Source organism: Mastigoproctus giganteus, chromosome 3, assembly GCF_048544385.1.
Source record: "Mastigoproctus giganteus isolate SK-2022 chromosome 3, ASM4854438v1, whole genome shotgun sequence".
Taxonomy (NCBI): domain Eukaryota; kingdom Metazoa; phylum Arthropoda; class Arachnida; order Uropygi; family Thelyphonidae; genus Mastigoproctus; species Mastigoproctus giganteus.
Genome location: NC_143577.1, coordinates 245,643,757 through 245,662,589, shown reverse-complemented (window position 1 = coordinate 245,662,589; position 18,833 = coordinate 245,643,757). Strand labels below are relative to the sequence as shown.

Sequence of the window (18,833 nt, the reverse complement as noted above, 5' to 3'; positions counted from 1 at the left end):
GCATCCCATTTTTCTTCCAGCTCATGTATAAATGATCTTGGAAAAACACCTCCCATCATTCCCAACAAGCTCCATTCAATGCCTCCTGTGGTCTTCCGTCAAAAGTGTATCAGTAGGATTTTGATGAATCTTGATGCTAAGAAAACTCCAGGTCCTGATGGTATTTCTCCACTTGTTCTCAAAACCTGTGCTCCTGAACTTACTCCTGTTCTTTGCCGCCTTTTTTCACTTTCTTATTCCAAAGGTGTTTTCCTTCTGCTTGGAAATTTGCTCATATCCAGCCAGTTCCTAAAAAGGGTGACAAATCCCTCCCATCCAATTATCGTCCCATTGCAATTACTTCTACTCTTTCTAAAGTAATGGAGAAACCAATTAACCGCCAACTCTTAAACTACCTAGAAACCTTCGGTCTGATCAACGATCACCAGTATGGATTCCGTCAGTGTCGATCCACTGGTGATATTCTGGCTTATGTTACCCATTTATGGACTAATTCAATGGAAAGGTTCGGTGAAACACAAGTAGTTGCTCTTGACATCTCAAAGGCTTTTGATCGTGTTTAGCATAAAGGTCTTCTAAACAAGCTTCCATCTTATGGTTTGCCAACTATTTTTAGTAATTGGTTATCCAGTTTTCTCTCTGATCGCTTACTGAGGGTGATGGTAGATGGCTCTCTGTCTTCTGACTTCTCCACTAATGCCGGTGTCCCCCAAGGTTCAGTTCTTTCCCCCACTCTTTTCCTCTTGTATATCAATGACCTTCTTCCACTGACTGGAAATCCTATCCATAGTTTTGCCGATGATAGCACATTGCATTCAACTTTCCATTTTGAGAAACCTTGTCCTGCTCAATCAGCTTCAACTTCTCGAAAATCTGCTACCAGTTCCTTAAATGCCAATCTTCAGGTAATTCTCCAGTGGGGCAAAGACAACTTAGTTGATTTCAACCCTTCTAAAACTCAGTCTTGTCTTATATCTCGCAAAAAGGATTCTTCTGCTCCTATGCTTATCTTTAGTGACACTCCGATTTCTAGGCAAAATGATATATCTCTTTTGGGGATTACTCTGACTTCTAATCTCTCTTGGCACAAGCATATTACAAATATTGCTTCCTCTGCATCTAAAAAACTTGGTTTTCTCTTTCGCTCTCGGCGTTACTTTTCTTCCAAACAGCTGCTCACTCTGTATAAATCGCAAATCCGCCCTGCCATGGAATATTGTTCCCACATCTGGGGTGGTGCCCCTAAAACCTCTCTCAGGCTTCTTGATTCCATTCAGAAGAGGGCAGTTAGGTTAATTAATGATTCATCTCTAGCAGAGTCTCTCCACTCGCTTTCTCATAGACGTACTGTTTCTGCTGCATGCCTCTTCTACAGATACTTCCATGGGCACTGTTCTTCTGAATTGGCTTCTATAATTACCGCTCTCTCTTTCAAAACAGTCCGAACACGTGCCGCCACCAGCCAACATCCATTTACTGTCTTCAAACCCACAGAACCAACTTTTCATCTTCCTCATTTATTCATTCAACTGCCGTTTTCTGGAACAACCTTCCTTCATACGTATTTCCTGAAAATTACAGTCTACAGAAGTTCAAGTCCAATGTCAACAAATATCTTCTTTCGTCTTCTCAACCTCCAACCCAAGCACGGTACTAAGTACTATAGGTTCTAATACCTCTCGCGTTTGGGGTTCACATAAAAAAAAAAATAATAATAATCATTGCACTGCTAATTTGAAACAAAAAAAAAACAAAAACCATAAAGTTTTTATATAATAAAAAAAAGTTTACTTAGCAGCTTTTAAAAATAGTTCCACCTTAGAAACTAATTATTTAAATATTGGTTACTGAGCTGGCACCGCACTCAATTACATTAATATAAATATTAACTGAATTTCTGCTGACCAGGCTAGCCAGGTGGGTAAAGTGCCTGCCTGGCAACCCAAAGGTCGTGGGTTTGAATCCTGCCTCGGGCTTGGATCAGAGTAAAATGCAAAAACTTTGGGAGGTGCATTATGGCCACAGAAGCCGATGCGCTAAAAAAAAAACTGAATTTCTGTTGTTCAGAAAGGGTTATTAGTTTTATTTTAAAACAGTATATGTATGTTATGTTTTACCAAAGTATCAGAACCCTAACAGTTCATGGCTTTCTTTGACCTGTAAAAAAAGCAAATTGTAGATGGCAGCTTATTTGTAACCCTGATGAACTCTATGTGGTACACTGGCAAACTGCACTTGTAAGTTCCCAGACTTTTACAGTGTTTGCCACCATTTTTCTATATGGCACTCCAACTGTTTGTAAATCTCATTATAAAATATTATATTTGTGGTCAGTGTTCTATTTTGACATGTCCAACTAGCTTCTACCCTCATACTGTGTCCCAGGCAGAAGTCCTTGAAATGTTGAGAAACTTCAGAATCTGTTGCACTCTTAAGTTCTGCTCAATGGCATCATACTACCCCTCTGTATATTAAGATTTGTTGAGCTCATTTCCCTGTTAAATTAATTGTAAATGTTACCTCTGCTTTCTGCAGATTCATTTATACCTCTGTACCATTACTCTGCCGTTTACATTATTTGCATAAACTATGTTTCTGTTATTTTCCCAGTAAATTTTGTAACTATATGTATTTCGACCTTTTAGTATTCTTGTTAGCATGCAACATTTGCATTGTCATAATTTTGATTCATTCAATCAGTAATTTATAATTGCAAATATGAAAATCTTTTGTGATAAAAAATATAAGTAACTGATATAATTTTGCAACTGATTTCTATTTGGGTATTTTATTATTAGCGTACATTTTCTGTTAACTTCATCAAAAACTACATACTGTAATTGCTTTCTGACTGTTTCTATATTTTAAGTAAGTGTGTTTATTTTTTACAGTAGTAGTAATTACATTAGTAAATCTTAGAGGGGGAGGCAAAGGTGACTGAATATGTTAAGTTTGAACCCGTCATTTTCTATTAAAACAGCATACCAGAAGAACTGAATATTATTGTAACAACAAAGAAAGAAAAATTGTGGTTTCCATTTCATAATAAAGCAGTCTATATACATTGTAGTTATTCTGTTTTTTTTTAAGGTTGCACAGTATGTTACTCAACACAATCCTGATGTCTTTACTAATGCCCAAAATATCCTAAGTAGAAGTAGTTCTGCAGATTGCCCATCTTCAAATTTCAGTTATTTCAAAGATTCTGTTCCGCCTTCTTCTCCTTTTAAAGCTATGGCATGCACAAGTGAAGCCTTGGCTCTTCAACAAAGTGTTATAGGTAAGCCTGAGTAAATATTTTTTTATTAATGTGGACAACTTTCTGACTGTTTCTATATTTTAAGTAAGTGTTTTGTTTTTTTTTTTGTCAGTTTGTTGACATTGAATCTATTTTGCTTACCATCTTAAAAATGTACTTTAAATCAACTTGTTTTCCCAGTTAAGTTTTCTGTATTTTATATATATATATATATATATAAAACTGTAAAATAATAAATCAAGAGAAAGAAGAAAGGACAAAAAGAAATGGGAAAAAAGATGACTACGAAATAAGTGGCTGTGTAAGCAATATATATATATATCATAAAAAAAAGTGGAAAATTAGCGAAGAAACAAATTAGCATTAGCATTAGCATTAGTAGAGGCATATGATGCAAGAAAGCAAGCTTATTCAGCATCAGCCAAAAAAAAAAAAAAAAAAACTCCACTCCCATTTCACTCCTCCGTTCGTTCGAAATACCTATCCAGTTGAGCTTTAAATTTGTTTAGGCTATCAACTTCAACAAGTGATGGAAGTCGGTTCCACCAACCAACCACCCGCTGGCCAAAGGCAAATTTCCGCACATCCATCCGACATCCGTCCTTCCTCAATTTGAATTTATGCCCTCTGAGGTGATTATTCTGAGCAAGATGAAGAATCCCATTGGCATTGAGCATGCTCAAACCATTCAAAGCCTTATACACCTCTATCAGATCACCTCGCCGGTGCCTAGTCTCCAGACTCTGTAATTTGCAAAACTTAAGCCTTTCTTCGTAAGAGCAACCCTTTGTTCCATTCACTAATCTTGTTGCCCTTCTCTGTACCCGTTCCAGCAGCTCTACATCCTTCTTGAAATGAGGCCTCCAGACCTGTATACAGTACTCAAGATGTGGCCTAACCATTGCCTTATACAAGGGAATAATTACCTCCTTGTCCCTGCTAGAAAAATTCCTGTATATCATTGACAAGACACCATGAGCTACTCTTGCAGCTCGTCTGCACTGCTCAGAGAACTTCATATCTGCCTGCACAATTACCCCAGGTCCTTTTCATTCTCCACCACTGTCAGTGTAGTACCGCAGAGTTGATACGTTGCTCTGGGGTTACTGTTTCCCATATGTAGTACTTCACATTTGTCAATGTTAAACATTTGCCACCTCTCAGCCCATCTGTTCAACCTTTCCAGATCCTGTTGCAGAGCATAGCGTCAGTAGTGTCCTTAACGACCCTGCCAACCTTTGTATCATCTGCAAACTTGGACATTAAACTTGATATCCCATCATCAATATCATTCATAAACACCGAAAACAACAACGGACCCAACACTGAACCTTGAGGAACTCCACTAATAACATTAGTCCACGTTGAGCAGTGTCCATTGATTACCACTCTCTGTCTTCTGCCACTCAACCATCCCCTTATCCATAGCAGCAATTTGCCTCCAATGCCACACTGCTCCAATTTGTGCAGCAGTCTTCCATGTGCAACAGTATCAAAAGCCTTTCTAAGATCCAAATATATAATATCAAAGTTATTCCCTGCATCCTGTTCTTTTGTGACTACATCATAGTATCCAATCAAATTGGTCAGGCAAGACCTGCCCTTAACAAAACCATGCTGCGTCTGAGCTATAACTGAATTCTTGTCTAGATGTTCCTGCAGTGCTTCTTTAACCAGTGCCTCCATTAATTTACCTGGAACAGAAGTTAAACTAACAGGTCTATAATTACTTGTGTCAGCCTTTGATCCTCCTTTGTGAATTGGGGTTACATTTGCACATCTCCAGTCTATGGGTACCTCCCCTGAGTCCAAAGAAGCTCTCATAATTATGGCTAGGGGTTTGCATACTTCCTTTGCTGCCTCCTTTAATATAACTGGATAGATCCCATCCACCCCAGGTGCCTTTTTTATGTTTATCCTCAACAATCTCTCCTCCACTTTCCTCTCAGTTATTACAAAATCATCCAGCTCACTGCCAATGTTTACTTTACCTACATCATTCTCCTTCCTGAATAACTCCTCATGCGTGAATGTAGATGCAAAATACTCATTTAGATTGTTAGCCACCTGAGCAGGATCCTCAACTGTTGAACCATCAATATCCAGTGGACCAATCTGATTCATCCCTTTCCTTCTCGAGTTCAAATATGTAAAGAACTCTTTTCTGTTTTTCTTTGCATCCTTTGCCAAGGATTTTTCGTAGTCTGCCTTTGCCTGCCTAATCTCCTTTGTGACTTGGTTACAGACCAACTTATATCTATCATAGGCTTCCATGTCACCCATTAATTTGTATGTATCCCATACATTTTTCTTCTCTGCCACATGTCTCATTAGTTCATCTGACAACCATTTAGGCCTAAACCTTGAACAATATTTCTTACTTGGTATGTAAAGCCTGGTAGCCTCCAAGATTAGTTCCTTGAATGCTTCCCATTTTGAGTTTGCTGTTGGTAACATCATCAGTTGGTCCCACTGTATAGAATTTAAATACTGTCTCAGACCATCATAGTCGCCTTTACGAAAACAAAAACTCTTCCCTTTACCTCTGATGGTAGTTACCTCCTTGAGTAAATCCCACTTCAACACACTGTGATCACTGCCACCTAGTGGTTCATTTATCTGCAGATTCTTAATGCATGAAGAATCACTACTGATAATCAGATCAAGAGTATTGCTCCCTCTTGTTGCCTCACGAACATGCTGATGTAGAAAACAATCATCCAATAAATCCACAAAAGCCTTGCTAGTGTGCGAGTGACCAACCCACAAATTCCAGTCAATATCTGGGAAATTAAAATCCCCCATTATAAGACTCTGATTTACTGGCCCACTCTATTTCCCTGTACAATATCTTATTATACTCAGCAGAGTCATTAAGCCTATAGCACACTCCTACTCTCAATTTTGAGTTCCCTATGCTTATGTCACACCAAACTGACTCGACACTGCCCTGTCCATCGATGTCGACTGGCTTCACTTCCTTGGACTTTATGTGTTTCTTAATTAATAGCATAACCCCTCCTCCCCTCCTGTCCTGTCTATCCTTTCTATACACATTGTATTCCCCAAATTCCAGTTCCGCATTACTGATATCTGTGTGACACCACGTCTCTGATATCCCAACAATATCTGCCTTTGATGTTTTGAGCAATACCTCAAATTCATCAAATTTATTTACCAAACTCCTAGCATTGGTGTACACGCAGGTATACATGCACCTGTTTCTATTCTTAGCTACCCTAACACAACCCATGTGTTTACTTGTACCGCAATGACTACCAGCAGTCTCTGAAATATCCTGCATCTTGTTTTTCAGGTTTCTGCTCATTTCAATAGAAGCAGTGCAAGAATCACTTCCACCTCTGCCAGTGGCTACTGTTAATCTATTAGTCCTTGTATCCCCCCAACTAGCAGTTTTCCGACCCACCTAACACTGCCTCGACAGCATCAGCAAAAATTCTTGCACCCTTTCTATTTAAGTGTATCCCATCCCTGTAGAAGCAATCTCTCCTGTTAACAAGTACAGTCTAGGCTGAAAAAAATTCTACCCCTTGAGCCTTGCACAATCCCTCCAGGGCCGAATTGATCGACAAGGCTCTCATCATATACTCCCTCCTATCGTGTCTGGGCAGAATTGCAGACACTTTCAAGTTCAACCCTAATTCACTGCTTTTTTTCAACAGTGACCTGTACTTGCTAAGTAATTCCGCCGGTCTCCTACTCTTAATATCATTAGTGCCAACGTGTACAATTATATCACCTTTTGTGCCCTTAAAAGATGATATCCGCTCTACAACGTCATCAACCTTTGCCCCTGGCAGACATACCCTGGTCCTATTCCACCTATCCTTTTTACAAGCATGTTCCCCGTTTCCCTGACAATAGAGTCACCAACAACTACTAGTTCCTGTGGGACCAGCGCATTCTGCCTAGGGGGCTGCCTCTGTGTTGCCTGATGACCAAGTGCAAGCTCTGGCGTTGATGTGGGCCGCTGAGAGCTTGATGGGCCCCTCAATTTATTTCCTTCGAGGGCATCCACCCTGTAATTCAAGCTCTCATAAAAGCCCATAACAGCGCTGAGTTGTCGCCTGATTTCCTTGCACTCCTTACATCGTGCACACACAAAGACATCCCCCTTGGCAGTATCATGTCCCGTACCAGACTGCTCCGCAAACATCAAGCAAACAGTGCATTTTAAAAGACTGTGATTCAGAGGGCAACTGCCCCCCCCCTCAGTTCTCCCCTGAACCACAGCACTCCCATTAGCTTGAGCCTTTTGCTTTGCTGCTCTGGTCAGAGTCATGATTCCGATTTAATTCAATAAAATTCAAAACAAAAATTAAATCCTTAAGTTATATCCCAAAACAGTTATGTTATATATATATTTTTTGGTATCTAGTGTTTTCTACGAGTTCCCTTTATACAACTTCCGTATCACGTGTACCACTATAGTTATGTATTAATTATTTGTTACGATTAAGTCGTTATATATATATATAGAGTTGAAAATACAATTTAATTGACAATATTATATTATGCACTATACTACACTAAGCTTATGCTATCACGTAAAAATGGCTCGAATTCACGAACGATATTTCTACGGACTCGTAAGAATTGATTAGCTTCCAAATCTCGCTATCTCAATTTAGAATAAACTAAGGATCCTGACTAGGTCTATAATCTACTTATAGAAGATAATTTGATATAACAATTGGTTAATAAATCGACTAAATTTTGTTAAAAAAAAAAGACCTCTCGTTCAATTTGTGACACGTGGATTTGATACCGTTACCGATACTAAGTAAAAAATAAATAAATATTGAAGACAGAAGTGGAAATGGAAGATACGTGGTAGGTATATGTATTGAAAAAATTTTGAAAAATATTAAATATAGCCAAAATTATTAGTCAATAAAATTTAGACTGGTGCCACTTGACTGTGCCGAGGCCAAAAAGGTGTGAAATATCACTAAAATGGCATAATAAACTGACCACAAAAGAAAATAGATATAAGAAAAACAAAACTAGGAACAAGAACAGGCAACCATTGCATCCAATCTCATCACAGGGTCCCTAAATAAAACAGCCGTGAACAGTACTGCATTTCAAATATAATGCAAATTACGGCAACAGATGGAGACAGACATTAACTAAAATGCCAGCCTGCTAAAGCAATAAAATCTCATCACAGAGGCCCTAATGCAGTAACAGTAAGAACAGAAAAGCTTAAGCACTCACCGCTGGACCAGACTACTGCCAAAAAAAAAAAAAAAAAAAAAGAATGAAGTTGATAACAAAAAATAAAAACAGATATAGAGGCCAGTATCACCAATACAAAGCAACTATACTCACTACACTCATTAGAAATAAAACTATAAAAATAATAAATTAGGGGAAAGACAAAAAGAAAGAAAGGAAAAGAAAAAGATGACCACAAACGTGTAAGTGGTTGCATAAGCAATATCCAACAACACATTGTACAACATGTAGAAGCAATATATATTTATATATTGCTTCTACATGTATATTAATTAAAAAGCAGAAAATGAGCGAAGAAATAAATAAATAACAAAGACAGAAGTGGAAATGGAAGATACAGGGTAGGAATATGTGTCGAAAAAATTTTGAAAAATATTAAATATAGGGCAAATTAGCCAAAATTATAAGCCAATAAATAATAAATTTAGACTGACGCCACTTGACTGTGCCGAGGCCAAAAAGGTGTGAGATATCATTAAAATGACACAATAAACCAAAGAAAATAGATGCAAGACAAAAAAAGCAACAAACAAGAATAGACGACCATTGTATCCAGGGGTCCCTCTGACGAGGTTGGATGCAACAGTCATCTGTCCATGTAGCATATCCATTACAATTACTGGTAGATGAAATATTTCATGTTAGTTTTTCTTCTTTTCACTTTAAAAATTTTTCAAAGTTTATATAGTCTGCAGTCTTTTGCCTTAATTTAAAAAATTAATAATGCATTCTTTTACAAACCCTTTACTTCTCCATTGTGAACAGTGATTAAATGCGAATATTTTTGGATTGGTAACAGCATATTTCTTTCATTATATTTCCAACACCTCATTGCATGAATAACATGTACATGCATCATTAGTATAAATTATTTCTTCGCCTTGCAGTGTGCATGTTTACTGTGTATTGTTCTCACATGGTCACTATTTCTATTTTTACATGAGCACTTTTTTTCTGGGATTTGTGCTTTTCTCATGTGAAGTCCATACCTTTAAGTAAGTGTCAAAGATATTTTATGTTGCAGTCTAAATCCACATTAGTTTTTACTGCTACCAGAAGATAGGAGGTACTAGACAGTTTAGGAGCAGGGAAAGCCTTCTAACAAAAAAGTCATGAATTTTAAAATAAACAGTGCACTTCATAAATTTGTCTCCCTTGATAATTTTTTGCATTTATTTTTATTTTCATTATGAGGAGAAAAACACTATCTCAACCCTGTGTTGAAAACTCTCTTCCTTTAATATTTTTTTACTATAATAAAAGATTTATTTTGTTGCTTCACTTGTAGCACATATATAATTAAAAATTTCAGCATTGAATTTTGCAGAATTGAAAACATTGGGAAATATTATATGTAATATTTCCCAATTACATGATTTAAAAGCTTGATTATAAAGCAGTGTATTACAACCAAGAAATGGTATAATATAGTCTAATTATCACTTTAGTATATGCTAATATCCCTAAAAAAGTAAAATATTAAAACTAAAAATATATATTGAAAATATTTTTAAAAAATAATTGCAATAAACAATGAATTATCGAAACACAGAGCGTTGCAATCTAAAATCATTTTTACTTTGATACTTATTAATCAACTTCTTTGAATAAAATAAAGGACTAAAGATGAATAATCAGGCCTGACGTAGCCAGGAGCATGAGTGCAGTTGTACGCGCTCTTTGAGTGGACTGAGGTTCAAGCCTGTGACTGCTAAATACAATTAATGTTTGTGTCAATGATTTACTGTAAACTCCACTGACTTGGTGGTCATGCCCAAGTATAAACAAGAACATTTTTTAAAATTATTATGAAGGAAATAGTAGCAAAGGGAATAATTAGTAGCAAGCAAAATGTAGAATAAAATCTAGTTATAATAAGAAACTATAAAAAGGTACCATGGACAAGAGAGTGGGAGAGGCAATAAAATTATTCATGAGATTGTAAATGAAATAAAAATCATGCAAATCTGCCAAGAATGCAGAGAGATCAAACTTTACTGAGCTCACACAGGATAGTAATTCCTGCAATAAAATATTACTTTATTCCTGTAATATAGAAATTGAAAAAAGTTGTTCAGTTATATCCATTTGTATAATATATTAATTAGAATCTAAATAGAAAAATTTTTAATTAATATTTTTCTGCTTTTTCAGGTAGCAAATCAGTCAAGCCTGTGCCTCCAGAAGTTGTAGCCCAAGTTGTTGCAAATGCTAGGCATAAACTTAGTAGAATTAATAGTACCACCTCTCAAGATTCAGTTATAGAAGATCATGACTCACTAAGAGAACATGACTCAGAAATCTCTTACCAAAACATTCCTAATGCAAAAGACCAAAGAAATGTGACTTCATATACCCATGAAGCAATTGTACATAGTGAACTTATTGAATATCCACCTGATTTAATTTCTGCTACAGTGGAAAAAAAATCGTGGTTATCATCAGTTTCTTTAAGTAATGGAAATTCCACTTCATCAGTGCCATCAACTCCTCAAAAATCACCTTGTAAACCAAAGGGGACAAATATAAGTAGGAGGAGTAGTCAGGGTAGTGTTAGCAGTGTCAGTTCAAGACGAGGAAATCAAAATCCTTCTTTAGAGTTGCCACTGACACACTCAGGAAAAAAAAACCTTACAGATGAAATATCTAAATTAGAAAGAAAGAGAAGCTATCCTGAATTAAATTCCAATTTCCAGGTTACATCCATGCATTTGCAAACACCTGATATCTCAGAAAAGAGAGAAATGGAATCTTCTTCTGAAAAATTTGAATTAGAATCATCTTTCTCAGAGACTTTTGAAACAGAATCTAACTTTTCAGAATTAAGTGGAATTGATGAAGAGATGGTTCAAGTTCGGAGACTGTTGATTGATGTACCATCCTCATCACCAAATGAACATAACAGCACCAACCAGAATCATAATTTGCAATTACAAAATAACTTAAATAGTAACCACATCAATTGTAGTTCATTATATGTTCCAGTCCAAACATTGAACACTTCCATTGTTCACTCTACATCTCCAGCTAAAAGAAATGCCATTGTTGTTAAGGGACTCACAGAAATACCTTCTAAACATGTTTCTACTAAACACCAAAGCACTGAAACAGATGACAATGAATTTTTTCAGTTATTAAGGCAGAAATCCCACCTTGAAGGACAATTAGAAACCTTAAAAGAAGAAATGAATAGTGTTATTAAAGATCGTAGCAGTCTCCAAACCTTAGTAGCATCATTACAAACACAGTTGAAATTGCATTTAAACAGGACTGAAACAACAAGTTCAGATAAAGAAAAAATAGCCCAAGAATTAGAAAGAGTGAAAAGGGAATATAAACAATGGGATAGCATTATAGCTGAATATCAGAGTGTTATTGATTCAAAAGAGTCTAAAATTAAAGCTATGAAAGAAGATCTTTCTGAAGTTGAAACCAATAATGAAAAATTAAAAATCAACTTGGAAGAGATGAAAATAGATATGGAATCTAAAGAAGGTGCAGTTGTAGGCTTAAAAAATAAAATAGCAGAACTTCATGTTGAAGTTCAGACATTTTTACAAGGAAAAGTGCAGCTAGAAAATGAAGTGAAAAGTTTGAAATCTGAAATGAAAACTCTCTCTAAGTCTAAAGAATGGTATCAAGAGCAGTTGCACTTAACACAAGAAAACAGAAATAAAATTCACCAAGAATTAATTGCTTCTCAAGGAAATTGCATTTCTCTCAATACCAATTTAGAGCATTTGAGGGTTGAGAATTCTCATATGAAACAACAACTTTTAGACGTTCAGCAGAGGGCCATAAAAGAAAAAGAAGTACTAATGAAACATCTTGAAACAATTGAAGCAGATATGGTAGAGAGGGAATCACTGTTTGAACAAATTCAGCAAGATAAAGGAACAGCTGAAGAAACTTTAGCAGAAAGAGCTAGAAAAGTTGAAGAAGAGAGATCAAAATTAACCAATTTAACCTTTTTAGTTAATGACCTAGAACACCAGCTAAATGTTTTAAAAAGAGATAATTCTGATAAAGAACAGCTTATTCTGAATTTAGATAAAGAAAAGATTGATATGGCTGGAAAAGTTGCATTACTACAGAAAATGGTAAATAATAAAGATATGCTTTATCAGCAGCAACTTCAGGAAAATAAAGATTTGACATTGAAGTTGAAGCATTTAGAAATGGCTCTGTCCGAGGGTGAAGAACAAATTACCCAATTAAAAAATGATAAAACATCTATTGAAGTTGCTCTTGCATCAGCAAATGAAGAAAAGAGAGTAGTTAATGAAGCAATAAAAGGAATGAAAGATAATTTAAACAGAGTTGAAAATAATTTTAAGCACATGAAAACAGAATTAGTGTCAAAATCTTCACAAGTAGAACAACTGCTAAAGGAAAAACACTATTTGGATGATAGCCTTCGGAAATCTGAAGATGAAGTTTTCCAGCAGCGGAAGGATTATGAAATTCAAACTATCAGTAATAACCAGAATCAAGACATGCTAATTGATGACTTAAAGAAAGAGAAACAAGAACTGGAACAGGTAATCAGTGCACTCCAGAAGGATACTTGGAAAATGCAAGAAAATTCTTTTATGTCTGAACAGGAAAAGCTAACTTTGATTGAAGAAATTAATAAGATGAAATCATATTTAAAAGAAACTGAAGAACAGTTATTGCTTATGCAGAATGAAAATGCTGCTTTGCATGACAAAATAAATTTTCTTCAGAAAGAGTGTACAAGCAATGAAGAAACAATAGAAAAACTAAAATGTGCTGAAACACTTAGGGTTAAATCAGTATCTGTTGAAGAAAATCTTTCAGCAGGGGAACAAACAAAGATTAATGAATTACAAGAAGCAATAATTACTGCTGAAAAAAATCATAAACAAAAGCAAAGAGTATATGAATCTAATATTAAAATGTTAACACGTAAACTTCGTGAAAAAATGAAAGAATGCAAAAATTATGAAAATGAGCTCAAGAAACTTCAAGATTTAGAAAATGAAGAAAGTGCTGCAAAAATGGCTGCTGACAATATGTGTAAAGAAGCAGAAATAGAAGAATACAAAGCCAAAATTGCTGATGTTGAAGAACAGTTAGCAAGTTCAAATAAAAAACTTGAAGAACAGAAAAAAGTAGTGGAAGAGGGTCAGAAAATTATTTTAGAGCTTGAAAAAGAAAAAGGTCGCTTATCAGGTAAGATGTTTTGCAACCTTTTTATCAGTGTTTTGTAAAAAAATTTAATGTATGTTTACAGGGCTATTGTTTCCATAGCAGACAAAAGGTTATTGATGCAACTCAACATGCTCATCACACCATCCAGCAACAACAGGTTCAGAACTGCTATTGGCAGGTATAACATGGCAAAAGTGAATTACTGTTTAAGGAGAGTACTTTGTGAGTGGCTGTTTAGGCTTAGTTATATTTAATGTCTCTTGGAAATTTTGACAGCAGCACATATAATTTAGATGTGGAGTATGAAGTTATTATTAAATGTATTGTTATTAGCTGTATAAATGAAGAGCTGCATAAACAAAATGTTTATGCAGCTCTTCATCTTCTGCCTTTTCAGTAAATATATCGCCGACCGGGCTAGCCGGGTGCCAGGCAACCCAAAGGTTGCGGGTTCGAATCCCGCCTCGGGCTTGGATCACAGTACTGCAAAAACCTTGGGAGGTGCATTATGGCCACAGAAGCCAATGCGCCAACAACTAAATAAAAAATAAAATAAAATAAAGTAAATATATCTACACAGAATGTCTGATCTTGTTTGTCAGCCTTGATGGCTTGCATTGTCTGAAACTTGTATGATTTTAAGTACAACCACTTACACAGTGCTCTCAACACTGTTTCTTATGGTATGTGAAGTTTTGTGCTTGCCTAATACACTGATTTTTTCAGAATGTGGATTAAATTCCCTCTAACTTCCTCATTGATTTCCTCACTTATGGTAGGCCTGCCAGTCATGTTTTGTGTACCATGGCACACAGAACTTCCAGCCACAAAAGTCGTCAAATGCTGATTGCAGATCATTTGTCTGCTAGATGGGATTTTTCTGAACCTTGCACTTAACCTGCATTGTAAAAAAAAAATGCATAGCTCTTTCTGCACCATTGCATATCACTATTTCTGCTTAGTTTTATTGTATCTATAGTAGTGCTGTAGTGTGAACAGAAATAGTGATATACAATGGTGCAGAAAGAGCAGCTACTTCAGCAATCAGTAACAAATGAGTGAAAAGTCCAAATGTAACTTTATCTATTTTTGAAACTGTCAGAATATGTTGAGTTTAGTGAATACATATACAAACTTTTAAAGTTGTAAAACTACTTTTGGCTTATCCTGTATATCAACTCTGTATGTACTGAATGTACACCGATGCCTCATATTTACATGCTTATATGCATATTTATATATGCAAGACTATATAATGAAAAGTTGGATGTCTGGATTTTGGCTGATCCAAAATCTAGTTGGAACTTGGATGATGAAATCCTTTTAGGAAGGGATAATATGAGATTGCTATTCTTTAAGGAAATTATGGACCATGGATCGCTGCATAGAGTATTTGAATATCTAAAACTGGAGGCAGATTTGCATCCTTCCTGGATGCAAGGATGTGATTCCTGTGTTTCTGCTGATTTCTGGATGTGCTGTGTAGTTTCTACAAAATTATCTTCTGTGATTATGAACAACAAAGAGGATAATGGCATGTTCTAGGAAGACTGTGTTACTCTTTACTACATTTCCAGCTTGTTGTACCGAGTGTTTGTTCACCTTGACCAGTCTCCATGACTGCCTTATGTAGTGTCATCCATACTAAAACTGAAGTCAGTATGTAATGAACATCTAGACACTAATCATTTATGAAGTGCCTTGGGAAGGGAGAGAGAGGAGACTCCGAATATAGTCCTATAAAATGCTTTGACTTGGCATTTTTCAGCAGTCATATCACAGAATTGTAAGTGAATGTGAAGGGGGAATTCTGTTGGTTCCCTTCCTTCCCCAGTTTGAGAGGAAAAGTACATTGCAGAATACAGCAGTGGTAAGTGGCATAATCCTTTCATAAAATGTTGAAGGACATCATTTTTTACTCAGAATCTGTTTGAATTGTAGGTACCTCACCTTCTAAGTAAGTGATGGCTACAAATCTTGAAGGCTCTGAAAACCTAAACTTTTACTGTTCCAGCTTTCACTCTGCTAGTGGCGGCCGACCGGGCTAGCCGAGTGGGTAAAGTACCTGCCCGGCAACCCAAAGGTCGCGGGTTCGATTCCCGCCTTGGGCTTGGATCAAAGTACTGCAAAAACCTTGGGAGGTGCAATATGGCCACAGAAGCCGATGCGCCAATAACTACCAAATCAAAAAAAAAAAAAAAAAAAAAAATCTGCTAGTGGCTGGAACTGAAATGAAAGACTATGCTAATATCAGTATTTTTCCCATAGATTGAAGTAAAGGTGTTGTTGTTACTCTAGTTTAATAATGGAACAATGCCCTCCCATCTAGAAATGGGGGGGGGGGTTGTTCTTCTCCAGTATGTGTGTGTATGTATGTACATATGTATATGCACTTTATTATTTACATTATTTTTTAATTTTTATACAGTATCTTTGTTATTTTATTAAAACAAAACATGCCATAGATCATGGGTAATTGCAAAATGGCTTTTAATTTAAAAACCTGATTTGTGATAGCCACCTTTAATACGCATAACAGCATCAACCGTTGTGAGCATGTTATCTATGAACTTCTGTGTGTATCAGCCAGAATTCACTTTCATTTCTCCTGCAAAGCAGCTGCCATAGCTGACCCAGAAGAAAGTCATTTTGATCACAGCCTAATCCAGCATACCAGGTGTTCCCATAGGCATTCAGTAGCATTGAAGTCCAGGCTCTGAGCTGGACAGTCCAACTTTTTGACATTATGTCCACAAACCAGTCCTCTATGACCCTAGTTGTATGACATGAAGTGTTATACTGATGTTGTCTCATAGTGTAGGAAATGCATACTTTTCACAATGTTTAAGTAGGTATTGGACTCCATGATTGGAGCTACTACTAGTGGATCAAGTCTGAAGCAGTCCTGTACCATCAGACCATCTTCATCAAATTTCATGAACAAAATAATACACTTGTATAGGAACTGTTAGTGGCAAGTGACCTGTCTTAAAGTGTACAATAACAAGATTTTGTTAGTCAGTTTTTAATTTTAAGAAAGAGGATAGCCAGACTAAGGAGATTTTTAGGCTTGATCAGTGTCGATAGAATATATGAAGAAAAGTTGAACTTTAGGACACTTTCAAAACATTTATTATGGACCCGAATTCATTTCATTAAAGAGGCTTTACACAGGGAGGAAACCCAGAGGTTGGGTTTCATAGTGTTTTACTTTGTAAAATAATAAGAGAAGTTTACCTGAATATAATACGTAGAACACTTCCTTATGATACTCTCCAGCAATTAAAACGAAAAAATTGCAAATCTTACATTACAGTAAAAAATAATTAAAACTCAATTGAACACAATTAAAAATTAATTTAACGAAAAAATTGCAAAAAAACAAATTTCCTTCCTGAAGCTGACGATCCTTTTCGACCGTATGTTGCGATCACAGGAACGAAAATTACCGAATAGAGGTCATGACACTTAAATAAGGATTGTCTTCGCGCGTAAAAGTCCACGAATCTGAGGTTAGAAATGGCCGTCGAACATTAACAGAATTCTCGTGTAATTTAATTTCGACAGTTTCTGTAATTAATAGTCTGGTATAATTATGATGGAAACTAAGTATTTTGGCTCGTTAAATAAAGTGTTTTTTGTTAATGGGATGAAAGGCTAATTCTGACACTGCTGAACAAGAAGCACAAACTGAGGCCGCGTGTTGATTTACACAAACTTCAGAGGAAAAACGCAAGTTGGTACAAGTTGCAGTCGCCGTAAGAAATGTATTCCGGGTCATTTATTTGTGTTGCGAATGAGAAAAGGACCGAGCGATTTTTCAGTATAGTGTGTGTAGTTTCCGTATTGGCCTGGCCACAATATTAAATTCGGTACCTTTAAAAAATCTTTTAAGCTGTTTGTACTACTGTTCAACAAATGGGACAGAAATAAAGTATTTTTTAATATTACAATTGTTGGTTGATGTAGTATTTTTTATCCTATCCGTAGCTTACACCCTAATTCGGTTTATTGTAGCAAGGGTATAACCCCTGTTTAAGAATCTGCTGATTAATATTTGTATTTCTGAGTCCAAAGCAGATTCCGTCGTTGAATATTTATAGGCATTTAGAAATTGATTAAAGATAATAGATCTCTTGTAGGAGAACAGGTGATAGCTGTTATAATGCAGAAGCATACCGGTGTTTGTAGGTTTTCGATAGATGTTAAATTGGATTTTATTCGAGTCCCGAGTAAGCGTGAAAGTTAGAAAATTTAATGACTTTGTATTCGTACCTCCCTTTCCAATGTAAATTTGAGTCTAGAGTGAATATTATTAAATGAATGTAAAATGCCTTAGTACTACTAAGGCATATACTGATAGTACCACTATCAGTAATAACTAGAACATCATCTAAATACTCCCATAATATGTGATACGGGGTAGAAAAGGTGTATATGCTCAATCGTAGAGAGATAGATCTCCAATATTAAGCTGCTCAAGCTCAATCCCATCAGCAAACCAAAAATTTCTTTGTATACTTTGTCTCGAAAGATGATATAGTTGGCCTCAACTAAGAGTTTAATTAAATGAAAAATTTCTTTAATAGAAAGCTTCGTATAATTAATCAGTATAGAGTTATTATTTAACATATCCTAAATAATATCTAACGTGTATTTAATGTTAGATATTATTTACATTCGTATATAACGAGATAACATCTAGTGAGAATAAATTATCATTATCGCCAAGTCTACAGTCCTTAAGATTATTAAATAGTGTATCGTAGTTCTTAATCACAAATCGTATCGCCTGTCTAAAGGGTTTTATAATGCTATATACATGTGTGGCCAAGGATGAAAACGCCGAGTTTCTGTAGGAAACAATAGGCCGAATAGGAAATCCGGTCTTGTGTAATTTTACCTGACCGAAAAGTGCAGGAATATTGTATGCTCTGGCCTTCCTTTAACTGAGCCATAGTAATATAGTTGTTTTTTCGATACGTGGTTAACGTTTTATTGTATTGATAGACCAAATTTGTGAATAGTGCTGGGTCTACTTCAACATAAGTGGAGGAATCTGAAACAACTGAATCTAACTTATTAACGTTGATATCAGCATACTCTGGTTCATACTATCAAATAGTATTTTACTGTA

General features: G+C 35.9%; 1 protein-coding gene across 1 annotated transcript in view; it reads left to right on the top strand.

Annotated features, from left to right (window-relative positions):
• The window catches only part of LOC150089001 (uncharacterized), a 108,089-nt gene that overhangs the window by 31,887 nt on the left and 57,369 nt on the right, over positions 1-18,833 (top strand). The window contains exons 4-5 of the mRNA XM_090370375.1: positions 3,091-3,280; positions 10,676-13,717. Of these exons, the coding sequence (XP_090226501.1) occupies positions 3,091-3,280; positions 10,676-13,717 (3,232 nt within the window). The remainder of the gene's footprint in view (positions 1-3,090; positions 3,281-10,675; positions 13,718-18,833) is intronic.